Raw genomic sequence first — 22734 nt, 5'->3', positions numbered from 1 at the left:
ACCTAAGGTAAAGACTAATATTAATTTTCGTGCTTGTTTTCAGGAAGCATTCTCAAAGATTGAGTCCTCGAATTAACCAGACTGCTAGATATTAAATTTCCTGTATAAAATACCATAATAAGAAACATCTCGTAATAAAATTATGCAATTCATTCTTTTTTATGCTGTACCAGAAAGAAACAAAAGTATATAATTATATACACTTGCCTTAGCGTTGCTTTTTTATAATGAGTAGAAAAGGCAATATTATCATTTGTCTGCTTATTACTCGGATATACTATCAGAAAACGAGATTTGAACCCTGGAATTTGAATCGTAGTCTCGAAATTCGTTCATTAATCAATACTAGCGGATTACATTCATTATTTATTACTGAATTAGCAGTGACATGTCTTTCGTAAATCTAGGTTCAAATCAATGTGTTTCCTTAAAAATTTCACCTACCTTTTTTTTTTTAAATATTAATTGATTTGAATTTAGATGAGACGTTAGTGACGAGACTATTTGTCCTGTCATGAGTTTTTTTATATTGTATATTCGTACAACTTTTAGTCATAGCAACTATGGTAGGAAATCTTTGAGAGAAGCATTCAATCATTGATATTAGAGACATTTAATATTACGTTGCCCAGGTACCAAGTGATTTAAATATACCACTTATCAAGAAGTATATGAATTCATTGAGAAAGATAAAGTTTTTTGGTCATTTGGTATTTGAATAACATAACTACTATTGACAGATTCAAGTCAGACAATAATTTCAAACATTTTTTTTTTTTAAGTCGGTTTGTTTTGATGATATATCGATAGGTATACATGGTTATCTTCTTTAAGAGATAAATACTTAGAATGTAGAACCACGCTCAGGAATCCTAACTATCATTCTACTTATAGATTTCTTTAGTTCCTGAATTTTCTTTAAGCATCCAAGCTCTTGACTCAACCCTGGAGTCTTGATCACGGAGGTTAAAAACAGGAAGACAAAGAACAGAAACATGAAGGAACAAAAATGGAGCGGACTTACCAAGGGAAGAGCTGTGTGGTATTTATGAAATAAAATGCAGTTATCAAGAGAGTTATATAGACAAAACGAAAAGAAATCTAAAGGTCCGAGTAAAAGAGCATATTAGAGATTCAAAAACGAAAAATCCGGTATCAGGTTTAGAGAAGCACTTAAAAGAAACACAACACAGGGTAGATGATCCAAAAATTTTATTTGGAGCTAGAAATGAAGTAGAGAGACTGATTTTGAAAATATATTTATTCATTTAAATAAATCGACAGTAAATTTAGTCAAGGAATGATTGAGTGACGAATATATTTTATGGCAATTACTCACAGAATGCACGCACGGTAGCTCAGTGGTAGAGCGCTTACCTCAGGTACGTGGGGTCTCTGGTTCAATCCCCCGGCCAAGTAAATTTGTGGTGGACAACATTGTGTCCTTGGTTTCTCTCGAGGTATCCCCCGTTTCCTCCCACATTCTCCGCAATGGGAAGCGATAATTACAAAATTTTCACAGCATTGGCATGCCAATAAAAATAATAACGTGAGTTGGTCACCTTCTAACAAGGAACAAGAAAGGCACACAAATTGACTTCACCATATTTTAGTTTGCATCTCCATCTGTTGATCAGAGACGTACTTGACAACATGTTTCCGTACAATACAGCTATTTCCTTGGTAATTCTGTTTGATTTTTATTCCTTAATGTTTCTATTCTTATCTCCTCCGTTTTTAACCTCCGTGACCAAGACTCCAGGGGAGAGTCGAAAGCTTAAAGCTTAAAGAAAATTCGGGAATTACAGAAAACTGTATGTGGAATGATACTTAAAATGTTTTAAGCTAGAATGTGGTCAGTAAAGAATTTCAACAGAAATTATTTATATAGTTATATCTTCTTTTATGAGTTAATGTTGGTGTGTCATAACTAATGCCATAGTTCAACATGTACGAAGTAGTTTTACAGAATTGTGCAGTTAAAATGTTTAATATCAAATGTTAATTTTTAAAGTGTGTGTTAGAATTTCGTACAACCTTCGCTGAGAGGTGTAAAATTGATCCTAATAGAACAAAGTGGTTTATTTATTAAAGTACCGTTGATCTCTGAGTATTATTTTATTCATAAGAAATGTGAAAGAATAAATTTTCGCTAATATATTTGTTTGTGGTTTAGTATAATGATAATACTCATTTACTATAGTTTCCATTCACAAATATAAAGAAGGCGAAGAATGCCAATGCGTGGACGAAGATGGCTATTTTTAGAAAAAAAAATAGAAACTAGTTAGGAATTTTAACCAGAACTAATAGAGCCGCTGTGGCTCAGTAGCAGAGCGCTCACCTCTGGTGAGTGGGGTCCTTGGTTTGATCCCAGCTCGCGCCAAGTGGGCTTTGTGGTGGAGAAACACCATGTGCGTGGGTTTTCTCGGGGTTCTCCTGTTTCCACCCGCTTTCCTCATTCCACAATTTTCATTCATCATCACCGTCTCCTTCACCCATAACCGTGGGACGTAAAACTCAAAGGTTTCATGTCTTTTCATTTTCTAACCAGAAATAAAAAATGGAATTTCTAAATTTGAAACCATGAAAAATCACAAATAAATAAATAAATAAAAAAATAAGTGCATAAAGAAGCGTTTTTTTATGTTTACATAATGAAATTTTCACTTAATCTTTCTCCTCTATTAACTTGAAAGAAAAATTGTGAACAACAAACTTGAAAGTATTTGCTTTTGATTTTTCGAAAATAAACTAAATTATTTGATTTTTACAAAAATGCCGAAAAATTTTAAGTTTAGTCATGCATATCATATATTTTACAATTATTCTCACAGTGTGTATATTTTATCAACTTTTTTTTTATCTCGAATTATTACAAGTTTCTTATAAGGCTCAGACATGTGGTATCTTCCTAAATAAGTAGAGAGAAATTACTGTAATCAAACAAACCCTTTGTGAAAACAAGTTCTAGGAAAAGTTGCTAACTAGACTAATGTAAATCTGAATTTGAACATAGTACAAATTAACCGAAAATCAAAACCGTGGTGAATGAAATATTTACAGATTTCTGTATCGATTACCGTATATCGTATGAACATTCTGGACTGTGCGGTTTAGTTGAGCTGCATGGTTGTAGAAGAAAATACTGCATGATTTGCATGCTTGAGATACTTATGGAAAAAGTTTGCATGTGTAATGTTCCCTTAAATTGTGCACAAATATCTGGTATTTGTTTTTGAAATAATATATTTATATAAAGATATTTACTTGAATTTTAAGGTGTTGGTTTCTTTGATTTTTTTTTTTTTTTTTTTTACTTTTCTGAGGTTTGTGATTTATATTTTTTGATAGTGTATGATGTACAAGAAAAATAAATATTATTTGTACTGTTTACATGTTTCGTTATATTGTCATGAGATGTCTGATTTTTGCCGTTTTGTTTTCGAAAATTGCGAGTAATTATTAATGACTAAAAATTACTCTATCAGATAGTGGTATGTGGTAGTTTTTGTCACAGTTTTCATTTTTTTTTCGTAACAACAATACTGTATTTTATATATAAACTTGAATCGACAGTTTTGTAAGTAGAGTTGGAAAACGTGCTTCTATATATATATGCGTTGAAATTTTGATACTTCCTTCCTACCATTAAAGAAACTAAAGTAAACGACAACCTATAAAACAACACATTCAATCAAAGAAGAGATAACCAACAGCATTAACCTAGATTCCATAGATCAGTATTAAAAAAAAAAAAAAGTGAAATGAAATATTTCAGTTTAATCTCACACGATCAGGCTAAAGGAGACGATGAGTTAGGTAAGTGAATGATTACGGATGAATTGATGGAATGGGAATGTGGGAGGAAACGGGGGTACCCCGAGAAAACCAATGACACAATGTTGTCCACCACAAACTTACTTGGCCGGGGATCGAACTAGAGACCTCAGACCCCACACACCCGAGGTAACCGCTCTATCACTGAGCTATCGTGCGTGCATACTATGAGTAACTGCCATAAAAAAAATAAAAAAAAATGGGCCTCATAGTTTAGGTATTAGTTTATTGGCCGCCAAAATCATGACAGTCGGTATTTAAGAGTATTTGTTATTCATTATATTTGAGACAAATTCTTTTGTTTTTGTTTTTCTTTTTTTTTTTTCACTACTATTTCGGGTCTGAAAAAGCCATTATGTATCGTAAACAATATTGAATCAATGGAATTAAGTGGAACTAAATTTAGCTTAGCTAATATGGCATAGTTGTAATCACTTTGAGTGATTTTATTTAAAGAGCATGAAAGGGTTTTTAGTTTAATTATGGCGTCGAAATGGACTTGCTATATGTGCTTTCCAATTTTAACTTACGACTACAAACACTAATTGCCTTTAACTCTTTGTGAACTTTTTCATGTACAAGAAATGGTACTAGAAAGTAAAACAAACAAACATAAAAAGAAAGTAAAAAAGCACGACACATAAAACATAATATGTTAAAAATGGAATGGCAGGAGAACAGCTACTGCAAATTATAATAAGCCTCCACATCCGGAATCAATGTTATGACAGTAACATATGTTTCGATATTAACTATATTTATTTATTTATTTATTTATCTGTTTCCTGAATGTGAGTATCTTTTGTACTGTTTGTGATACTCAATAAGAGGGAACCTTCTACGTCCATATTTAATTTAGAATTTAATAAAAATGTTTTAAAAACTTCCATTTGTATGTCGCACTTAATTTTATTTAATACCTTCATTTCGTTTACTTTGTGGTGGGTTCCTTCATGTGTATGGATTTTCTCTCTCCCGTGGGTCTTTCTTATGTGAAGGAAAACAGATTAGAGATTTGAAAAAATGTGATATTCACTTGAGTTTGTCAAAGTTTATAAGGGAGATTCAACACATAGTAAGTGAGATAAGAGTTTTAAACACAATTAAGAATTACTTAGAAATGAAAGCTTTAAGATTATTATTATTATTATTATTATTATTATTATTATTATTATTATTATTATTATTATTATTATTATTAACTTCAAACGTCCTATATTAAATAAATGCTCTCTCCTTTTTGTGAGCGTTGCATACAAAAGATATTCTATAGAAAGATATTTTCTTTTTTAAAAAAAGGATAATACTGAAGTAAACTTATATTGTGATGGATATTTGTTCCAGATATGGAGGCTTAGTTATTTTCAGATTCTGTTTTTTTTTTATTTCTTTTTCTTCATTCCATTTATGATCATTCTGTATTGTATGTGTTATGTCTTTATTTTCTTAATGTTTGGTTTTGCTCTATTTTCTCGTACGCTTTTTTCCCCAGCTGGAAAAATTCTCAGAAGTGAACAAAAGTTATTTTTGGTAAATAAGGTTTGGGACGCAGACGTAGCAAGTCCGTTTCTCATTAGTTCAATTTACAATCGATTTAAACATTCTTCGTTAGTGGTATCATTTTTCGTAAAATATCAAAGAGATTTTTTGCTAAAACATTTATTTGCACTTGAGAAGAAAATGATTGGTAAGTAAAGGAAGATGACTAACTACTTTTAGTAGAAATAAACTCAGGAATTCAAATTTAATTCAAGTTCCAAATTTCAAAAGTGATTTTAAAAATTTAGTTCAAAGGTTATGTTAATTAAAGTTACGTTAGCTCAAATATTTCACAAACAGTTATATACAAGATCCACTCAATAAATAAGCGGAAAAGTTGTATAAAAATACAAAACTTAAAGTTTGTGCTTCTTTATTTTTTGGAGGAGTCCTAGAACTATTATCAGATGGGTCTGGCACACCTGCCTCGCGAACGAAATGCTGAGAATGAGTGAAAGAAGATGGCGGTAGCCTTACAGGTTTGCACCAACGTGAAGCAGCGAAGTGTAATTAGATTTCTGTGAGCTGAAGGGTTGAAACCAATCGAATTTCACCGTTGGATTGCAATGCAATATGGTGAAAGTTGTTTGAGGTGAACACAAGTGTACGAGTGGACAGATAAATGCAAAAAAGCTCCCTGCGTACATACATGTGACTTTCTTTCATTTCTGATGTCAATTATTTTGGAATCCACCTCACACACACCTTCTTGAACATCAGTACGTCATTAACAATGTAGTGGCTGATCCGACATTAATGTTCAGCTGAAACAACTTTCACCATATTGCACTGCCATCTGATGGTGATTTTCGTTTGGTTTCAATCTTTCAGCTAACAGGAATCTAATGACGCTCCGCTGTTCCTCGTTGGTACAAACCTGCAAGGGTACCGCCATCTTGTTTCACTAATTCCCAGCATTCCGTTCACAAGGCAGGCATGCCAGGCCCGTCTGATAATAGTTCTAAGACATCGCCAAAAAATAACAAAGCAGCACAAACTTTGTCGAAGATTTGTATTTTTTATATACCTTTTCCAGTTAGTTATTGAAAGGACCTTGTCTATTTGTCTATTTTATTGATTGCTCCTTAGCCAAGTTATAGTCAAAGCGAGACAGAAAAATCATATTGGATTACTCTTTCTTTTGTTCTTTTTTGCCATTGAAAGCATACCGTCACTAGGAAATGGTATATTTGTATTGAAAAGTGCGTTTTGCCTTTATATGTTAACATGAAGTTGACCATTTATCATTATTTATTGTTATTCTGATCATTGGCACTTCTGGTAAAACGTTTGAAAAATCTGCAGCCCTTTTCTTCCTTCTTCACTTTGATCGCGTCTTAAAAGTAAGTTTAATAACGCTTCATGAAAACTTAATCTAAACCATTCCTAAACTAAGAGAATTCAACCTTCACCCATAATTTTATGTATTAGCTGAGTTAGCATTACTTCATTACTTGTTGCTACATTACCGTTAAGATCTTACCCAAGTTAAGATCCCCGCTTCTTTTGGTTATTACTTTTTAGAAAAGCTATGAAGATAGAAAAACTAAATGCAAAATTAAAAGTTATAAAACACAGAGCTCAGAGCCAAAGTGAACCACAGAATCTACATACAATCACAATTGAGATATGCGTATTACGTGTGTGAAGAATGAAAGTTATCAGCACAATGCAAACACTATATGGAAATGGATTTTGCCTTCGATTTCTTTGTTTTCATAATGTTGGATATGGTCTCCGAACCTTCATACTTCCTAGAACTTAATTGGGACTGATAAGATTTTCTGGTATGTTCTTTGCAGCTGAGAAATACAACGCGAATATATTATAATGAGCAGCAGTCCTAGTTTCTTGTAGGGGTTTTCTTCAATTCAATTAGACAAATGTTACACTGAGAAATAATAATTGACTGACTTTCTTTCAAAAATTTTTTGGTCCACTTCATATGTTTAATATTTTGACTTCAAAATGTGAATCAAATTTCCGCATTTTATACGTAAAGCTCAACGTAGTGCGTATAAAATTAGATTGAGATACGCCCATTTGCGTAGGTAAAAGACACGGGCGCCATATTGACTGAAAAACCTCTTAATCAACGATCTTTGGTAATATTGAAAAAGAGACAGAACAATAATAAAATGCTAGTAATTAAATAAATGAAAAAAGAGAGAAGTTAATTACAATAAAAACTGAATTAGTTTGGGACAAAAGGGCTACCCATAGCGGGGAGAGGGAAGCATGGAAATATTAATCTTTTTAAAGGTTTATTCATTCAGTTGTAATTTTTTAAAGTTTAAAATTCTTGCCAGACTGTCTGTGGTGTGCGGTCATACGTACGGTCAATTTTGACAGTAATACTTTTCCACAAAATCTGTTTTTAAGTTTTTAAATTTAAATTAGTGGAAAATAAATCGTAAAAAAGAAAATATTTTTAAGCTTTTTAAACTATCGACATTAATTTTATTAATTTTACTATAAATAGCAATGACTGACCATCAGTATCGCTAACTTCAACAATAAGTCGCTATATCGTTTTGACACATTTGTCAGCAGTGAATCAACACTTTTCTTGAGATGACTAGCGACTTCTAAACACCATTTGGTGACAAGAATAAAGTGCAAGAGTTCAGCTACCTTTAAATTGTTATTTAGCTAGTTTCATTAAAAAAAAAAAAAAAAAAAAAAAGTAACAATGCTGAATATTGTTGGCAACGCATGACTTTGTCAACGTGTTTTACATGTGCCATGAGTTCGAGATGCTGTGTTTATTTTAAATAATTCAGCTAATATCGATGAGTGACGACAGTGTGCAAGTTCTTGTTTTTGTGAAGATTAGGCATACAAATTATATGCTTCTTGCTTGTACAGGTTCACATAGTTTGGGGGGCCCATACAGAAAATTTATATGGTGCCACCTGACGTCTCTAGGCAAAGGTATAATCTATGTGAGTCTTAGTTTCTGTAGGAGTGAATCTGTGGCTTTTTAGACATAATTAGTTCGTGGAAATGTACAAACACTTAGTATATTTAAAAGAACTAGATAAAAAAATACCTAGCTTTCAGGATTAACCGTATCGTCATGAGGATATATATAAGAATATTAGAGAAAATTGCCCGATCGTGTGTCACGTTCGGCTGTATTAAATGTTGTACCAGAATTTTTTGAAAAGCAGGTGGCAAGCGTACAGTCTTCGCGTTAAAGAGACGAAAAACACGAAAGAAATCATTGCAGAGAAATCTGTAAATATGACAGTTGTAATGTAAAATGGTATATAATGTGGAAGTAACGATAGTATAAATGAGTGATTATCATATTTTTGATTTATTTTGAAAAATGTGAAGAAGAGGATACTAGCATTGGATGAACACTTGTACAAATGAAATGGAAATGACTTAAATATTTCAGTTTAACGTTCCACAGTTATGCCTGTTAGTCTAAAGGAGACGATGATTAAGGCAAGTGAATGGTGATGGAAGAATTGGTGAAATGAGAAAGTGGAAGGAAACGGAAGTACTCCGACGAACAACTTGTACAAAAGACTGTAATGAGCAATATGCTAGGAGAATTTGAACGTGAGAAAAGCTTTTACATACCGGTGCTTCTTTTATTTTCTTTTTTTAATGTAGAAGAAATAAAAGTAAGGTACTAATTATTGTATTGCACGGAGAAAGAATGTAATATAGCTTCTGGAACTATGTTAATAGGACAATATATAGTGTACCTTTCGTGTTAGGGGCATGTTAGAAACAAATTACTGTTTCACCTAAAGTGTTCGTGGAGTTAATGGCTTTGAGGAGAAGTTCACGGTGACTTTGCGGGGGGGAGAGGGTAAAGGTCACATATAGAAAAGTTTTTTTGTTGTTGTTGTTTCCTTTAATCGCAAGAAGTAACAAGTGAATAAATAAAAAAAAAGTGCAATTATTTTAAGTGAATAGAAGTTGTATGAATGGATACAAAGTTAACAATATTATAGCAACAATAATATCAAGGAACTGGATAAATTATAATTCTTATGTTTAGTTATAACAAATAAGAACAAATTTGACGAAGAAATAATGTTCTTTGAAAAAATTAATGATGAACACGAAGTACATAATTTTACTTGATGCAATAAATCTTCCTGTAATCCAACTATCGTGGAAGCGAAATTGTGTTGTGAGGAACGACCGATATTGTGAAGGTTGATCTTGTATGATGCCCTTTGTGCACCTACCAACTGTATGGGATTCATGCCCCGCTCGTTGTTCGGATCGGGACCCACGTTAATAGTAGATACCGCCTTCCTAACCCGCAGTATTGCATAAGAACGCTAAACCTATCTCAAACTGAAACTTGATGCAGAATCTGTTAGTGTCACGATTAATGTGAAAGAATTTCAAGTTACGAAATATATAAAAGAATAATGTGCTGGTTTGTACTATGGATGTAGAAGTTGTATGTCAGCTTGCAGATGTCAACATTTGCTTTTGGTTTGTAAAAACAGAAAGAAAAAAAATCCGGCTAACATCGTATAGATAACAAAACACTTTAAACAAGTGATAAATGTCATTTACGTGAGAAACGTATCTTTAGGAAAGAGATGTGTGGGTAGGTTAAAAAAAATCTAGGATGCTATAAAGCTGGTCTTCGGTGAGGTGATTTCTAACATTGAATAGGATTCGATGACTAGCATTTGTTTGAGTATCGTTAGACGTCCAAGTTTCTTGGGCAATCGAATCAGTTGATAGGTACTCTGAAACTTATTAGATCCTTCAAATAATTTTGGTAGCATTCCCAATACATATATCTTACACATAATCATTCCCATTTGAGTATATCACAATAAACATTGATTATTAGTATTATTATTTCAATGAAGTTTGTAATGTGGCTGGAAATTAATGGAACAATGTGGAAACTGTTCGCCTTTCAGATGATTTCTAAAACTATACCTAAAATCTAGCATCTGTAAAGTAATACCTGTATATATTTTTATAAAGGGAAATGGATTGTTGTTAATGAATGTACTTCTCCATCAAGTACTTCTATGTGTGCGTTATCGCCAAATTAACTTAAACATCTAAAATGACAATACAATATAATATTTCTATAATATACAGGGTGTTTCAAAAAGAATGACCTGATTTTAAAAGTCCATGTGTATTGATAAAACCATACTACAAAAATGGGATAAGTTGCAAAATACTCATAAAAATCTTCAAGTTTTAGCTATGCTGTTACAAATGTTCTATGTGTCCACCAGCAGTAGCACGAACAACATCTAGGCGATAGCTAAATTCATCATAAACTTAGGTCAGCGAGGCCGACCTGGACTCTTACCTTTGCACAAGCATTCTATCTCTTCAAATTGGCGATACCAATGACAAATGCTTTTGGGTGCAGGCGGACCAAAGCCAAAACGCCGAAGATTAGCACGTTGGACCGAAATCAGTGACTCAGTCTTTGCAAACTGCAGCACACAAAACGCCTTCTGTTGAGCGGACGCCGTCTTACTTCTGACTGACTGCAAACTGAGAAGACACATTTACTGATATCTAACGGCGATTTTCTGAAACTCTAGGCCACGCTCATTCAAACAACACTCATTTCCTTATTTTTTTTTTTTTTTTTTTTGAAACACTGTGTATTATTGATTGTAATATTATCTTTAAAATGCAAATTCAAATACAAAACATTAATAGAAACTTTTTAAAGAGAGTACTAAAATACCAAGCCCATCCCTTTTATTCATTAATCCATAATTTACACACTCATTAAAATATCAAAATATAATCTATTGACATTTAAATTAAAATACCAAGAGATCTATAAATGATATAAATAAAATGTCTAAAAATATGACTTGGAAGAACTATAATAATCTCGTAGTTTTAATAGGTAATAATGTTAAAGAAATTTAAAAATCTTTGATGTGTGTTTCAGTAAGGTACCGTATACCTATAATTTTGATTACATCTCAATATTGAAAATATAGTATATACAGTATCTTGAATGATACAAATTTTAATCAAACAATACGTCCAGAAATAGCTATTCTTTTCTAGATTTCACATCAACTAAGATGTATTAATCTCTAATTTAAGTATATTTTTATTTGTGATATAATCAAAGTTAGAGCAAATAATAATAAATTCGAAAATACTGTTAAAAAATATAACTTTTATATATATTCATGGTAATACCAATTATCAAAATCTTAATATGATAATTTTAGTAATAATTCTGCAAAGAACATGTAAACTATAGTTGTAAAACCACTTTAATACACTTAAAGAATTTATGACAATTTAAAATAATTTGTTACAATGGAAAATATATTTTTAAAAAACCTTTAGAAGCTGTGTTGAGACTAAGCTATTTCTATTTCTAAACAATTTACATAGTATTGTTGGTAGTTTAAGTTACAACTAGTATAGGTAATTAAATGCAGGTAAAAATTTCAAAATGAGTATTTGTTTTCATCATTCATAAGTTTTTCTTTCTTTTTCTGACATTTCTTTCTTTATATTCAAGTGGATCCCACTGAGAACGCGAAGCTAGTTCTTTTATGATCAACTAAAGGTTCTATTTGCTTTTAATTTTATCTTCTTGTGTTGTACTTTGAATTACAGAAAATGGAAAGAAGTTGTAGTTGTTGAAGAAGCTATTTTAGTACTTTGGTAGTGCATTAAGAAAAAACCTTATTATACAGGGTGTTCCAAAACAACACCGACAACGTTTGGGAGATGATTCCTGGCACCAAGATAAGACAAAAAGTATAGACCAACCTGGGTGCACAGATGCTTCCTTTCGGATGTATAGGCTGCCGAAAACATGAAAAAATGAACTTTAAAGGTCCATAGTCCCAAAACTATAGGATCTACCGTAGTCGGGTCAAGACTTCACTTAGGAACTAGTATGTGCCCTATCCAAATATCAGAATCCTGCGGTACTTCCGCAACAATTTGTTTAAATATAGTTGGTGAGTTCTTCAAATTATATGCCCGTAGCCAAACTCCCTCTATGAAAATTGTTGCGTTAAATACTTTAGGATTCTGAAACATGTATTTTTGGATAACGCTCATATTAGTTCCTAAGGGAAGTCTTGACCCAACAACGGTATATCCCATAATTTTGGAGCTATAAGCCTTTAAAGTTCATTTTTTTTCATGTTTTCGGCAGCCTATAACTCCGAAAGGAAACATTTGTGCACCCAGGTTGGTCTATACTTTTTGTCTTATCTTGGTGTCAGGAATCACCTCCCAAACGTTGTCGGTGTTGTTTTCAAACACTCTGTATATAAATGGCTTATCGTTCAACAATGGCCCATTTTTCTTCTAGTTCTGTTTACTCCATACGTTAATCGAGACTTTATTATCCATTAAATAATTGTTACTGTCCATTAATCGTAGTTGTTCTTAGTTTTTACAGTAAAGCAGCTGTTTATTCTTAATTAATTTGATATAATATACATATATATTCCTTTTGGTAGTAACATCAGTTCTATCCAATTCTTTTCTTTCTGTTTAATTGTTTCTAACATCTCAATGGCTATTTGTGCATTTGTTACTATGTAAATTTATAATCTGGCAGTGAAAGTATCTCTGAGAGTTGTCGTATTGTATTCATTACCTGTTCTTTCATTGCGTAGATATTCCTGTTATGTAGCTTGATTTTTTTTATGATTGTAATTCGTTCACTAATATATTTCCAATCTGTACATAAATTTGTTATTGAAATTCTGTTTTCTTCAGATCAGAATATGAACGTAGGTTGAAGAGAGATTATAATAATTTACATACCATACATTGCATGTGTTGTGAAGTGGTTTGTTCTTTTTGTCTGATATTCGATCCACTTGATAACATCCTACTCGCTTTCACATCTATATTTAAAAATTTTTCTGAATAAATTCTAAAGTAGGTTGGTGTACTTAATTTATATTTGTAATACGTAAATTTGTACATTGTCTGATTTGTCATACGCTCATTTAACTGAAGAATTGTAGAGTTTGTATAGTCTCATATTTAATAACTGCGATATTAAATAAATTTATAATATTTTTAATGACGTTCTATTCAAAGGAAGATAGATATTTAAGTTTATCCTAACAGTGCTGTATATCCATACTGTTGCCGTGAATAAAATTACATACTTCTAAATCTCCTGTAATGAAATTTTAAAAAAAAAGTTTTGTTTCTTTCATTAACTGCGGACTAGTATATTGTGCGATGTCTTTTGGATATGACTTTATAAAGAAAGAAAAGATTAGAGACAAGTGTACTTGATGGAGTAGACATACTTAAAGGAGAGTTTTAACCGACTTCAAGAAAACGAAGAGATTGTCAATTCATACCCGTTTCAATATTTGTGGGTATGTGCATAAGTAGATGTACCTATTTTGATGATCCTTTTAAACGAAATGTACCCACCCGGTGGTTGCACATAAGTTTCTTTAGGATCTGATGTTAATCTTTGGAGTTAGACCGTGAAACATATTGACAGATGTTAGGTTGAAGTGAGTTGAAGATTTTTGTTGGAAAAAGTTTTATAATTATTGTTTTGCTTCAAATAATGCAAAATTATATGAGGATTTTATGAAATATCAAACTTGTGACAACAATGCTCGTTTAAATCAATAAAAAGATGTAAAAGTACAATGATAATTATTGGAAAAAGGATTTAAAATACAGTATTTAAATGGAGAAATCTAAGAAAATGAAATTAAAACCAGTACTAGCGCCTAAAACTGCAGCTCAGACTTCTCAATTGAAACTCGTGAATTCAGTAACTACGTAGATTAAAAATTTCAGCATAAACATATGAGTAGCGTGGATATTAACTATTAGTATGAGTATGTATAACATCTGAGGCATGAGGAAAGTACATAAAAACTAATGAACATTGTCTGCTAAATGTGTAGAAAAATAATCATTTCTGAATTGATGCTTACATTGAAATTCTAAATAAATTTAGAAAAAAATGTGTTTGAAATATCTGTTTGGAGACAATTATGAGCAGAGCAACTTGCGAATAAGCCTTATTGTGCCATAAACTTTTGTAAAATTAACGGAGATATCACTAAACGTTTATCTTTATATCTCTCAGAGAAATGGTGGAACTCACATCCAAAAGTTAAAGAATGTTTTATGTATAAAGTCTGAAGTTACGTTTAGATATACTAGGACAGTATTTGAGGAACCGTGAATAAAGAAACGTAGTTTATATAGAGAGGAGAAATCTGGAAATTCTATCAATCGAAAGTTCTAGATCTTAAAGTTGACTATTGTATTGATTAAGAAGACAGAACTGTAGTTTATTGTTTGTAATTTGTTTCAAGCTTGCAACTCATAATTTAAAATAATTCATTATTTAGGTGTCCCCTGAATTAACAATTTAAAGTTTCTTTTCAAGTTCGGTTTGGTCCAAAGACTTAAATTGTCAAAACAAAGTAATAAATATTAAAACATGTTAACTCACGGTAATTAATACAAAATGCAAGTTGTACACAGTTCAATTAATAACACTTTAAAAATTAATAAGATTAACATGCCTCTTGAAGCAACTAACTAAATAATAGCTTTTCGTAGTGAGGAAGATTGTTTGTTCAATTTTGACATGCTTTGAAATTGAAATATATATATATATATATATATAGCTACATTAAAAAAAAAAAGAAGAAAAAAGAAGAACTAAATAACGAAAATTAAAATATGGTATACGCATATAGATTAACAAAGAATTGGTCAGGAGCTGTATTAATTTTATAATACTGATGTGTATATTCCAATTTATAAGCTGAAACAGAAATGAGTGGACAGTATCCAATTTCATATGTACGAGTGTGATTATTAAGAAGTAGATTTATTTGCATATGTAAATGCAAATTTATATTTCAAGCTAAAATAGTTTAGATTTGATATTATTTCGTATCGTTTATTAAAATAGAACATAACGTATGTTATCATCCAATCACAGTGTTCACTACTTTGCATTGCATAATGTATTTGCATCATAATATCATGATATGTAAACTCGAAAATTTTTCACTTCAAGATATGAAAAGAATCTAACACATAATAGAATGACAGAAAATCTAGATATCATTGTGCAGTTATTTTGTTCAGATAATCCACTACTCTGAAAGCTGCGGTAGCGTAGTCGATAAAGTATCTGCTGCCACCTAGGCGGCCGGGGTTCGATCTCTGATGAAAGTGGAAAATTTTTCTGATTCTATCCTTGTTCTAATATGACTCTGAGATTCGCGTAATCTCTGTGCAGCGGGTACCTGGGGCACCCTGGAGAGTAACGGGCCCGGAGTGTGACGCTCACTACATCGTCTTCTTGAGCACCTAAATTGAAAAAGTGCGTAGCTTTACCTTGTAATGCACCACATCAACTTCCAATCCCTGGTTGGAAGTTGCCAAGTTACACGGTAATACTATAATGTACTGTTTTTACAAGATGTTAAATATTGATTTTAGCTGGATACGAACCTCTGTATTAACTGTTAAACGCTGTCGTGTTCTGCAAGTAGACGTCTATAAGATGTTAGTTTGGGTCCCAACTTCCTTGCAATTCAATGACTTCGAAACAGTTCCTAGGTTCTTTTCGATTGAAACAGCTTTCTTTTTAATTATCGCAGTTCTACGATGAGACTTCCGAGATTCCTTCGTGAGAACTGTGCTAAGCTTTGGCCCGATGCAACGGAGTCGCCACCCTCGCTCAAAATGGCTTAGGGAAAGTGAGACATAGAAGATGAACAGATTCTAGGAGACATGAGAGTTAACGTTTGTGAAAGTATGAATAGTGTAGTACCAAAGTATATAAAAATGTATTAATGAGTTACATTAATATACAATCTGTAATTATAATAGTTATAATTAAAACTCAAGTAACGTAATTTTGTTTAAATCTGTTTATCATCAATGATACAGATACAAATTCTATCGACAAAATTTAAGAATTTAATTGGATTCGTCTCCGTATTTATTATCATGTTTTGGACAAGCGGGAGTCTGTAATGCGCCACTAAAATATACCTGTACCTAGCGCATTACTAGATGTTCGTGAACTACAATTTGGATTTTAATCCGTATCCCAGAATTTTAAATTTGGATTACAATTGGTTTTTGATCTGCATCTCAAGATGTTAAAATTGAAATTACAGAAAAATAATAAATTGTTTTCGAAACGAAAAAAAGATATATATGTGTATTAACATAGTGATTTAGAAGTTGGTGCATATTTTTGGAAAATATCTTATTAACCTTCGAAAGCCGAGTTTGAAAGATTAAAATAACATAGCAGGTAAAACAGTAAATAATTATAAAATTTTATTGAGAAGGAAGGAATAATTAATAAAATGAATTGCTAAAGTTTAAACTATTCGGGAGAGATTCTCTCTCCCCTATCATCTTTTGCCACCATATTATCTTCCAAATGATTTATTTCGGAATATAAAAATAACCAAGTAATTCCAAATTTCATGTGTAATATTAAATTCTACAACTATTTGAAATTTCAACTTAGAAGTTTTCTAATAAATTATGCAATAGCATTGATTTACTAGTATATAACTGTCTATCGAAGCATACAGAAACAGAATTGGAATATCATTAAACTAAATGATTACTGCACAATTTACGGACCAAATGCACCTTGTCACACACACAGGTACGTGTTCCTTGTAAAAGAAATTTGTTGGTTCGGTGTGCTGATGAGAAACTCCAACAGTATAGTACAGGATTACAACATTTGATATAACCTCTGATAATTGGCGAATAGATAGTTAATCTATGCATAACACCACATGATTTATCATACTGATCACGCAGTATAGGTACAAACAAAATAACATAGGATTACTTTATTTTAATCGAATTCTTTCTAACTTTTGAACAGCTTCTTCTAAATTATATCTTACATTAAAACATTTCAAGTATTATTATCATTAATATTCATTATACATTCATAATCGTCGAATACTTTTCATCACATTAAAATAATTCATATTCCAACATTACTTAACATTAGATTCCATCGAGCTGTTTCCAAAAGATAACATTAGATATTCGATATACTCATAACTTGAAATCCTAAAATATTGTTTCTCACCTATATATATCTTCTTAACTGCATACGGCATCAGAGGCAAATTATTGTTACAATACAGTTGGACTTTGCAATTTACATGTCGATCCGAGGCTTTGATTAATTTAGAGCTGCATATTTAATCTAAATTATCCAGCACAAAACACTAATTTACACGTACATCCTCAATTCGACTATTATTTAATAACGATTCGAAAAAAGTTTTCTTACATTTTAATTTTAACATCATATGATGCGGACCAGAACTCTTATTACCCTTCTTCAGAATATCCTGTAATGCGATGGTGTAGATGTACAATAGCGGAGCATTACAACCTTCATGCACAGTCCTTGGACCTCCATGTCTTGTAAAGGGGGCATTTTAAACTATTATTCTGTGTATATAGTCATCTGACTTTACAAATAATAAAACCTATATTGCATAACGCATACACTGTAATATGTCGTGACAATGTTGCGGCTCTTCTCATTTTTCGGATACGCAATAAAAAAATTGCACTTAAGAAGATAGAACAGATATTCTACTTAAGGTAATTGCATGAAATTTTAAAACTAAGTGCTCTAGTAATTTGTCGCAATTATTATTTGGAACATAAATTATTGTATAATGTAATACTGTGAGATACGTTCAAAAGTTGAATTACTATTTTATTTTGCTATACAATACCAGTATGTATGAATATTCACAAAATAGTGAATGCCTGAAGATGCTTGATTAGCGAGGTCTTGAGGAATAAGAACATAAAGAACTAATTGTTTCGCTAGTGGTTTAAGTGGTAGACATTCGCCCAGCAGAGGGAAGATTGGGATTCGAGTCCTTACAAGTTAAGCTATGAGGTTTTATTCTGCTATTCCAGCATTTTTCATATCCAGAAGTGTAGTATGGTGATAAATTATCTTAGAAAAGTTTAGTATTTTTTACATATTGCAAATCATTCTCTGTGACTAATTCTCATCATTAACATATCCTCCCTTTTGCTTTAAATTCAAAATTCTTTTCCGTCATCTGAACACTGATTTTTTAAATATATATATATATTTTGTTGCTATTGTTAATCTCTCAACAATAGAAAATGTTACTATTATTCGACAATTCTTGTCAAAATTAAATAATGCAAGCTCCAAGATTATTTTTTCGATAACAAAACGAAAGTACTTGTGCTTTATTTGATTTTTGCAATAAATTCAATACAGCATCATATGAACGGAATGTAATATAATGTAGTTAATGTTGATAAGTCAATCTGTTATTTCATTTCATATTTTATTACTATAATACTACAAATATATATATATAAAGAACAGTAGTTTATCCCTTTAGTACAGATGGACAAATTTAAGTACAGTTTTTGTAAATTAGAGAAAATTACGAAAGAAAGAATCTACTTAAAAGAAAACTATGTGTTCAACGGAAATCTAATAGGGAGGAAGAGATTATTATATTGGCGACTGTACATGTCAATTCGCTCCTTAATAGTATTTTATTTAAAAATCAGGATACAGAAATCTTTTTCTACTTTACTAACATTTCATGTATAGGAAACAATATAGAATACGACAAAATAACTATCCAGCAGGTGATTCTTTACCGTGTATCAAATGAAAAAAAAATGTTATTATAGACATGGTCGAAAAGCACCTTCTTTCAGAATGCGAATTTTTACGTTTTAAAATGCTCTGGCTTGAAAATTAAGAAACCTATTGCAATCAGTTCAAAGAATAATACAGGAACTAATATGCAATCTATCTAAATACCCATGTTTCACAATCTCCCGGTAACGGTGAAACAAATTATATAAACGCAGTTGGAGTACGGGGATACACTTTTAAATACTAATTGAACATTTGTTTCGTCGGTACTGGAGGATTGTAAAACATAAATATTTAGATAGAGCGCATACTGCCTAATTCCTTGAATCCTTGGATTGTAAAACATGGGTATTTAGATAGAGCACCTACTTGCTCCTGGCTAATATCTTGAACCTTTGCTACTGGAGGATTGTAAAACATGAATACTTAAATAGAGCGCATACTAGTTCCTGCCGAATTCCTTAAACCCTTGCTACTGGAGGATTGTAAAACATGGATATTTAGATAGAGCGCATACTGCCTAATTCCTTGAATCCTTGCTACTGGAGGATTGTAAAACATGAATATTTAGATAGAGCGCGTACTTAGTAATTCCTTGAACCCTTGCTATTGGAGGATTGTAAAACATGGATATTTAGATAGAGCGCATACTAGCTCCTACGTTGTTCCTTAAACCCTTGCTACTGGAGGATTGTAAAACATGGATATTTAGAAAGAGCACATACTAGCTCCTGCCTAATTCCTTGAACCCTTGCTATTGGAGGATTCTTAAACATGGATATTTAGATAGCTCCAGTATAATTCCATGAACCCTTGCTATAGGTCTCGTAGTTTTCAAGCCAGAGCATTTTAACACGTGATGTACATTTTGGTAGTTTATAACTGAGAAAGAAAGTGTTTTTCGACCGATATTTATTATAACTTTTTTTTTCCTGTCATTTAATGTAAGATATCACCTCTCGGAGTTCGGTGATTAAATTTCTGAACACACTATATTGAATGATAGCAATACAAACGATATATGTTTTGAAATAAAGCAATCAAGATAACATCATTTCTGTTTCAACGTTATTTGTCGTTAAAGAATATGAAGATTTTGTTTTGTTTGTTTTTCATGTATTATACTGACCAATGTGTCTCCATCTCTATCTCCTGTTGCAAAACAATGTGCATGTTTATTGTATTAAACCTTTTTGTAGACGTACGCTTCAAATATCCTTTCGTGTAATGCTGACGTTGATATACAGCTTTAGATATGTATCTTCTTCCGCTGTTACGTAAACTATTAATGGGGGAAATTTCTATTCGAAATGAATGTATACTTCTAGTAAAAACAATTTCTTCTTGCTCTCTCTTTCTCTCTTTTGCATGCAGTAGATTTTACCATGTGTAATGTGTAACAAAGGTGTATAAGTTTCTTTTTGGAAATGTTATGTACTTGTAGGCTGAACACTTTCTACCGAAATATACTATATTGTGTATATAGATATATATTTTTCTCATTTTGTACGCAGTTAAATAACATGTAGATTTATATGTTATCGAAAAGGGCTTCTTGTTGTTGTTATTGTACTCTAAAATGTTGTTGCTAAACTAACAGAAGTAGTTTGAAGTAAATAAGTATGCACCTTAGGGAGAAAAAAAAAACCTAAATATTGTCCAGTATTGAATTTCAACAGTTAGAAGAGGGTGAATATTCACTGAGTCTTTTTTGATACTAGTGATACAGACTTACTAGAGGACTCATACAATCTATATGGTATGAAGATGACGGGGAGGCTTCCTCAAAATCGGCAGTATCCTGGTGTGCCGTATGATGCTACTCGGTAGGATTATAGTTTCCTATTTTTTTCGCATTTTTGTCATGTGTTTATAAATCAATTATTTTCAGTTGATTTATATTCATCTTCTTCAACTTCTTTATATCTTTTGTGTGTATATGTATGTACTCTTGTGCGTAAAATGTTTCTGTAGATGCTTTGAAAAAAAAAAAGAAGCTTGAATTCACTTGAGTAATCCCCCCTTTAATTGACTGAAGCATTTTCTTCTGCATTTTTTAAATTTAAAAACCACACGGGAAATTGATCACATTTTTATCATTAGAAAAAAAAAAATAATAATATGCCCTCTCAAATTGCTTAAGGGTACAGTTTTCAATTACGCTTTGGAATTTCCTTGTAAGTTTTTATATACATATGCTTGTACGTAACTTATTTTCTGTATTAATTACTATCTTCAATATTATATTTAGCAATACCGACATTATCTGTTACCTACTTACTATCAAACTGATAGTTCTAAAGTATTTTGTCAGTGTGATGACGTGCTATATATATATGTAATTCTTTCATAATTCTTAGATAATCAAATAACAAGCAGCTATTTTATTTTAAACTAAAAAAAAAAAAAAAGTTTCATAATTGCCAGTATCACTTTAAAATACGTAATTTCGTCATGTTCATGAAATAACTTTGATCTTGTATTTGAAATGCATTCTTAGCATGTTTACGACTGTAATTAAGTGTCTGTATGTGTATAGGAAAGTTTAGAAAGTTCTTAATAATGTAAGCATATTTATTGCATGGAGTTAAATAATGCATTGAAGATATGAAATTTACATCTAACGATTACTTTGAAAAATAATTTTATTTGTTTTTCTTTCTTCTTTTCTTCCAACGTTGTAATTGTGGAAAGTTTTAGAGAATATTTTATATCAGCTTTTCAATCTTATTTTTTTCTTCCTTTCTTTCAACATTGAAATTATTGAAAGTTTTAGAGGATATTTTGTATCATCATGTAAAGGAAGAAAGCCATAGCCTGCAAAGAATATACAGTTTATATTTTAATACAAATATAGTCCAGGGTTCCTACTGATCAAGGAAGTCAGGGGAAACTCAGGGAAAATGGTGCAGATCAGGGAAACTCAGGGAAAAGGAAGAAAAGTCAGGGAAATTTTATAAAATTATTTTTCTAACATTAATTTTACACAAATTTCAACTCAGCCAACCATTATAATACATATTTAGTTTTTATTGATGTTTTTCTTTGTTGCTTTCTTTCTTTCTTTCTTTCTTGTGCGTAGATATTAATAGGGAGATGTACGCGAAACATGGCATGCATTTCAACCAACAAGGGAAAAGAATATTGAGCAACATGATTTGTGAAATAATTGATAGTGATCTTTATGGCAAATCTAAATTTAAGGTAGCAATAAGAATGCCATGGTTAGTTCAGGGAAACTGAATACACCCAACTCCATAAATATACTGAATACTATGTGGGGCCGGATGTGAAAAACAATCGCAACTTTTTTTCAAAATTGTAATAATGATATAGATAGGCAAAATTTATTACTATTTCATTTAAATTGGCAATCAATACGGAACAAACTAGCCGAACTTGAGTTAGTTTTAGGCATTCTTCCTTGTGATATTTTATGTGTCAACGAACATTGGCTCACAAGTTATGAAATTTACATGTATACGCCAACAGGTTACAGGTTAGTTACTATTTTCTGTAGGGATAAAAGATTACACGGTGGCGTAGGCATTTATGTAAAAAATGGTATAGGTATTGAATACTCTGTTCTTGACTTAACTTGTTTTTGCATAGAACAACATTTTGAGGTATATGTAGATGGTGTGTTACTTAAACAAACAGAGTAATAGTTA

The 22734-nt window shown here is 31.6% G+C and overlaps 1 protein-coding gene across 25 annotated transcripts in view; it reads left to right on the top strand.

Moving 5' to 3' along the window:
• LOC145668871 (coiled-coil domain-containing protein AGAP005037-like) overlaps positions 1–22734 on the top strand; it is a 1021830-nt gene that overhangs the window by 901820 nt on the left and 97276 nt on the right. For 24 of the 25 annotated variants that reach the window (XM_081737111.1, XM_081737106.1, XM_081737121.1 and 21 more), the window contains one exon: positions 20785–20889. The exons of the other annotated variant lie outside the window; for it this stretch is intronic. In XM_081737111.1, coding sequence (XP_081593237.1) covers positions 20785–20889 — 105 coding nt within the window. The remainder of the gene's footprint in view (positions 1–20784; positions 20890–22734) is intronic. 25 annotated transcript variants of the gene reach the window in all.

Source organism: Thermobia domestica, chromosome 13 (genome assembly GCF_964235325.1).
Source record: "Thermobia domestica chromosome 13, izTheDome1.hap1.1, whole genome shotgun sequence".
In the NCBI taxonomy this organism is placed as follows: domain Eukaryota; kingdom Metazoa; phylum Arthropoda; class Insecta; order Zygentoma; family Lepismatidae; genus Thermobia; species Thermobia domestica.
Note: the sequence above shows the minus strand (reverse complement) of the source record. Positions and strands in the feature narration are given on the sequence as shown.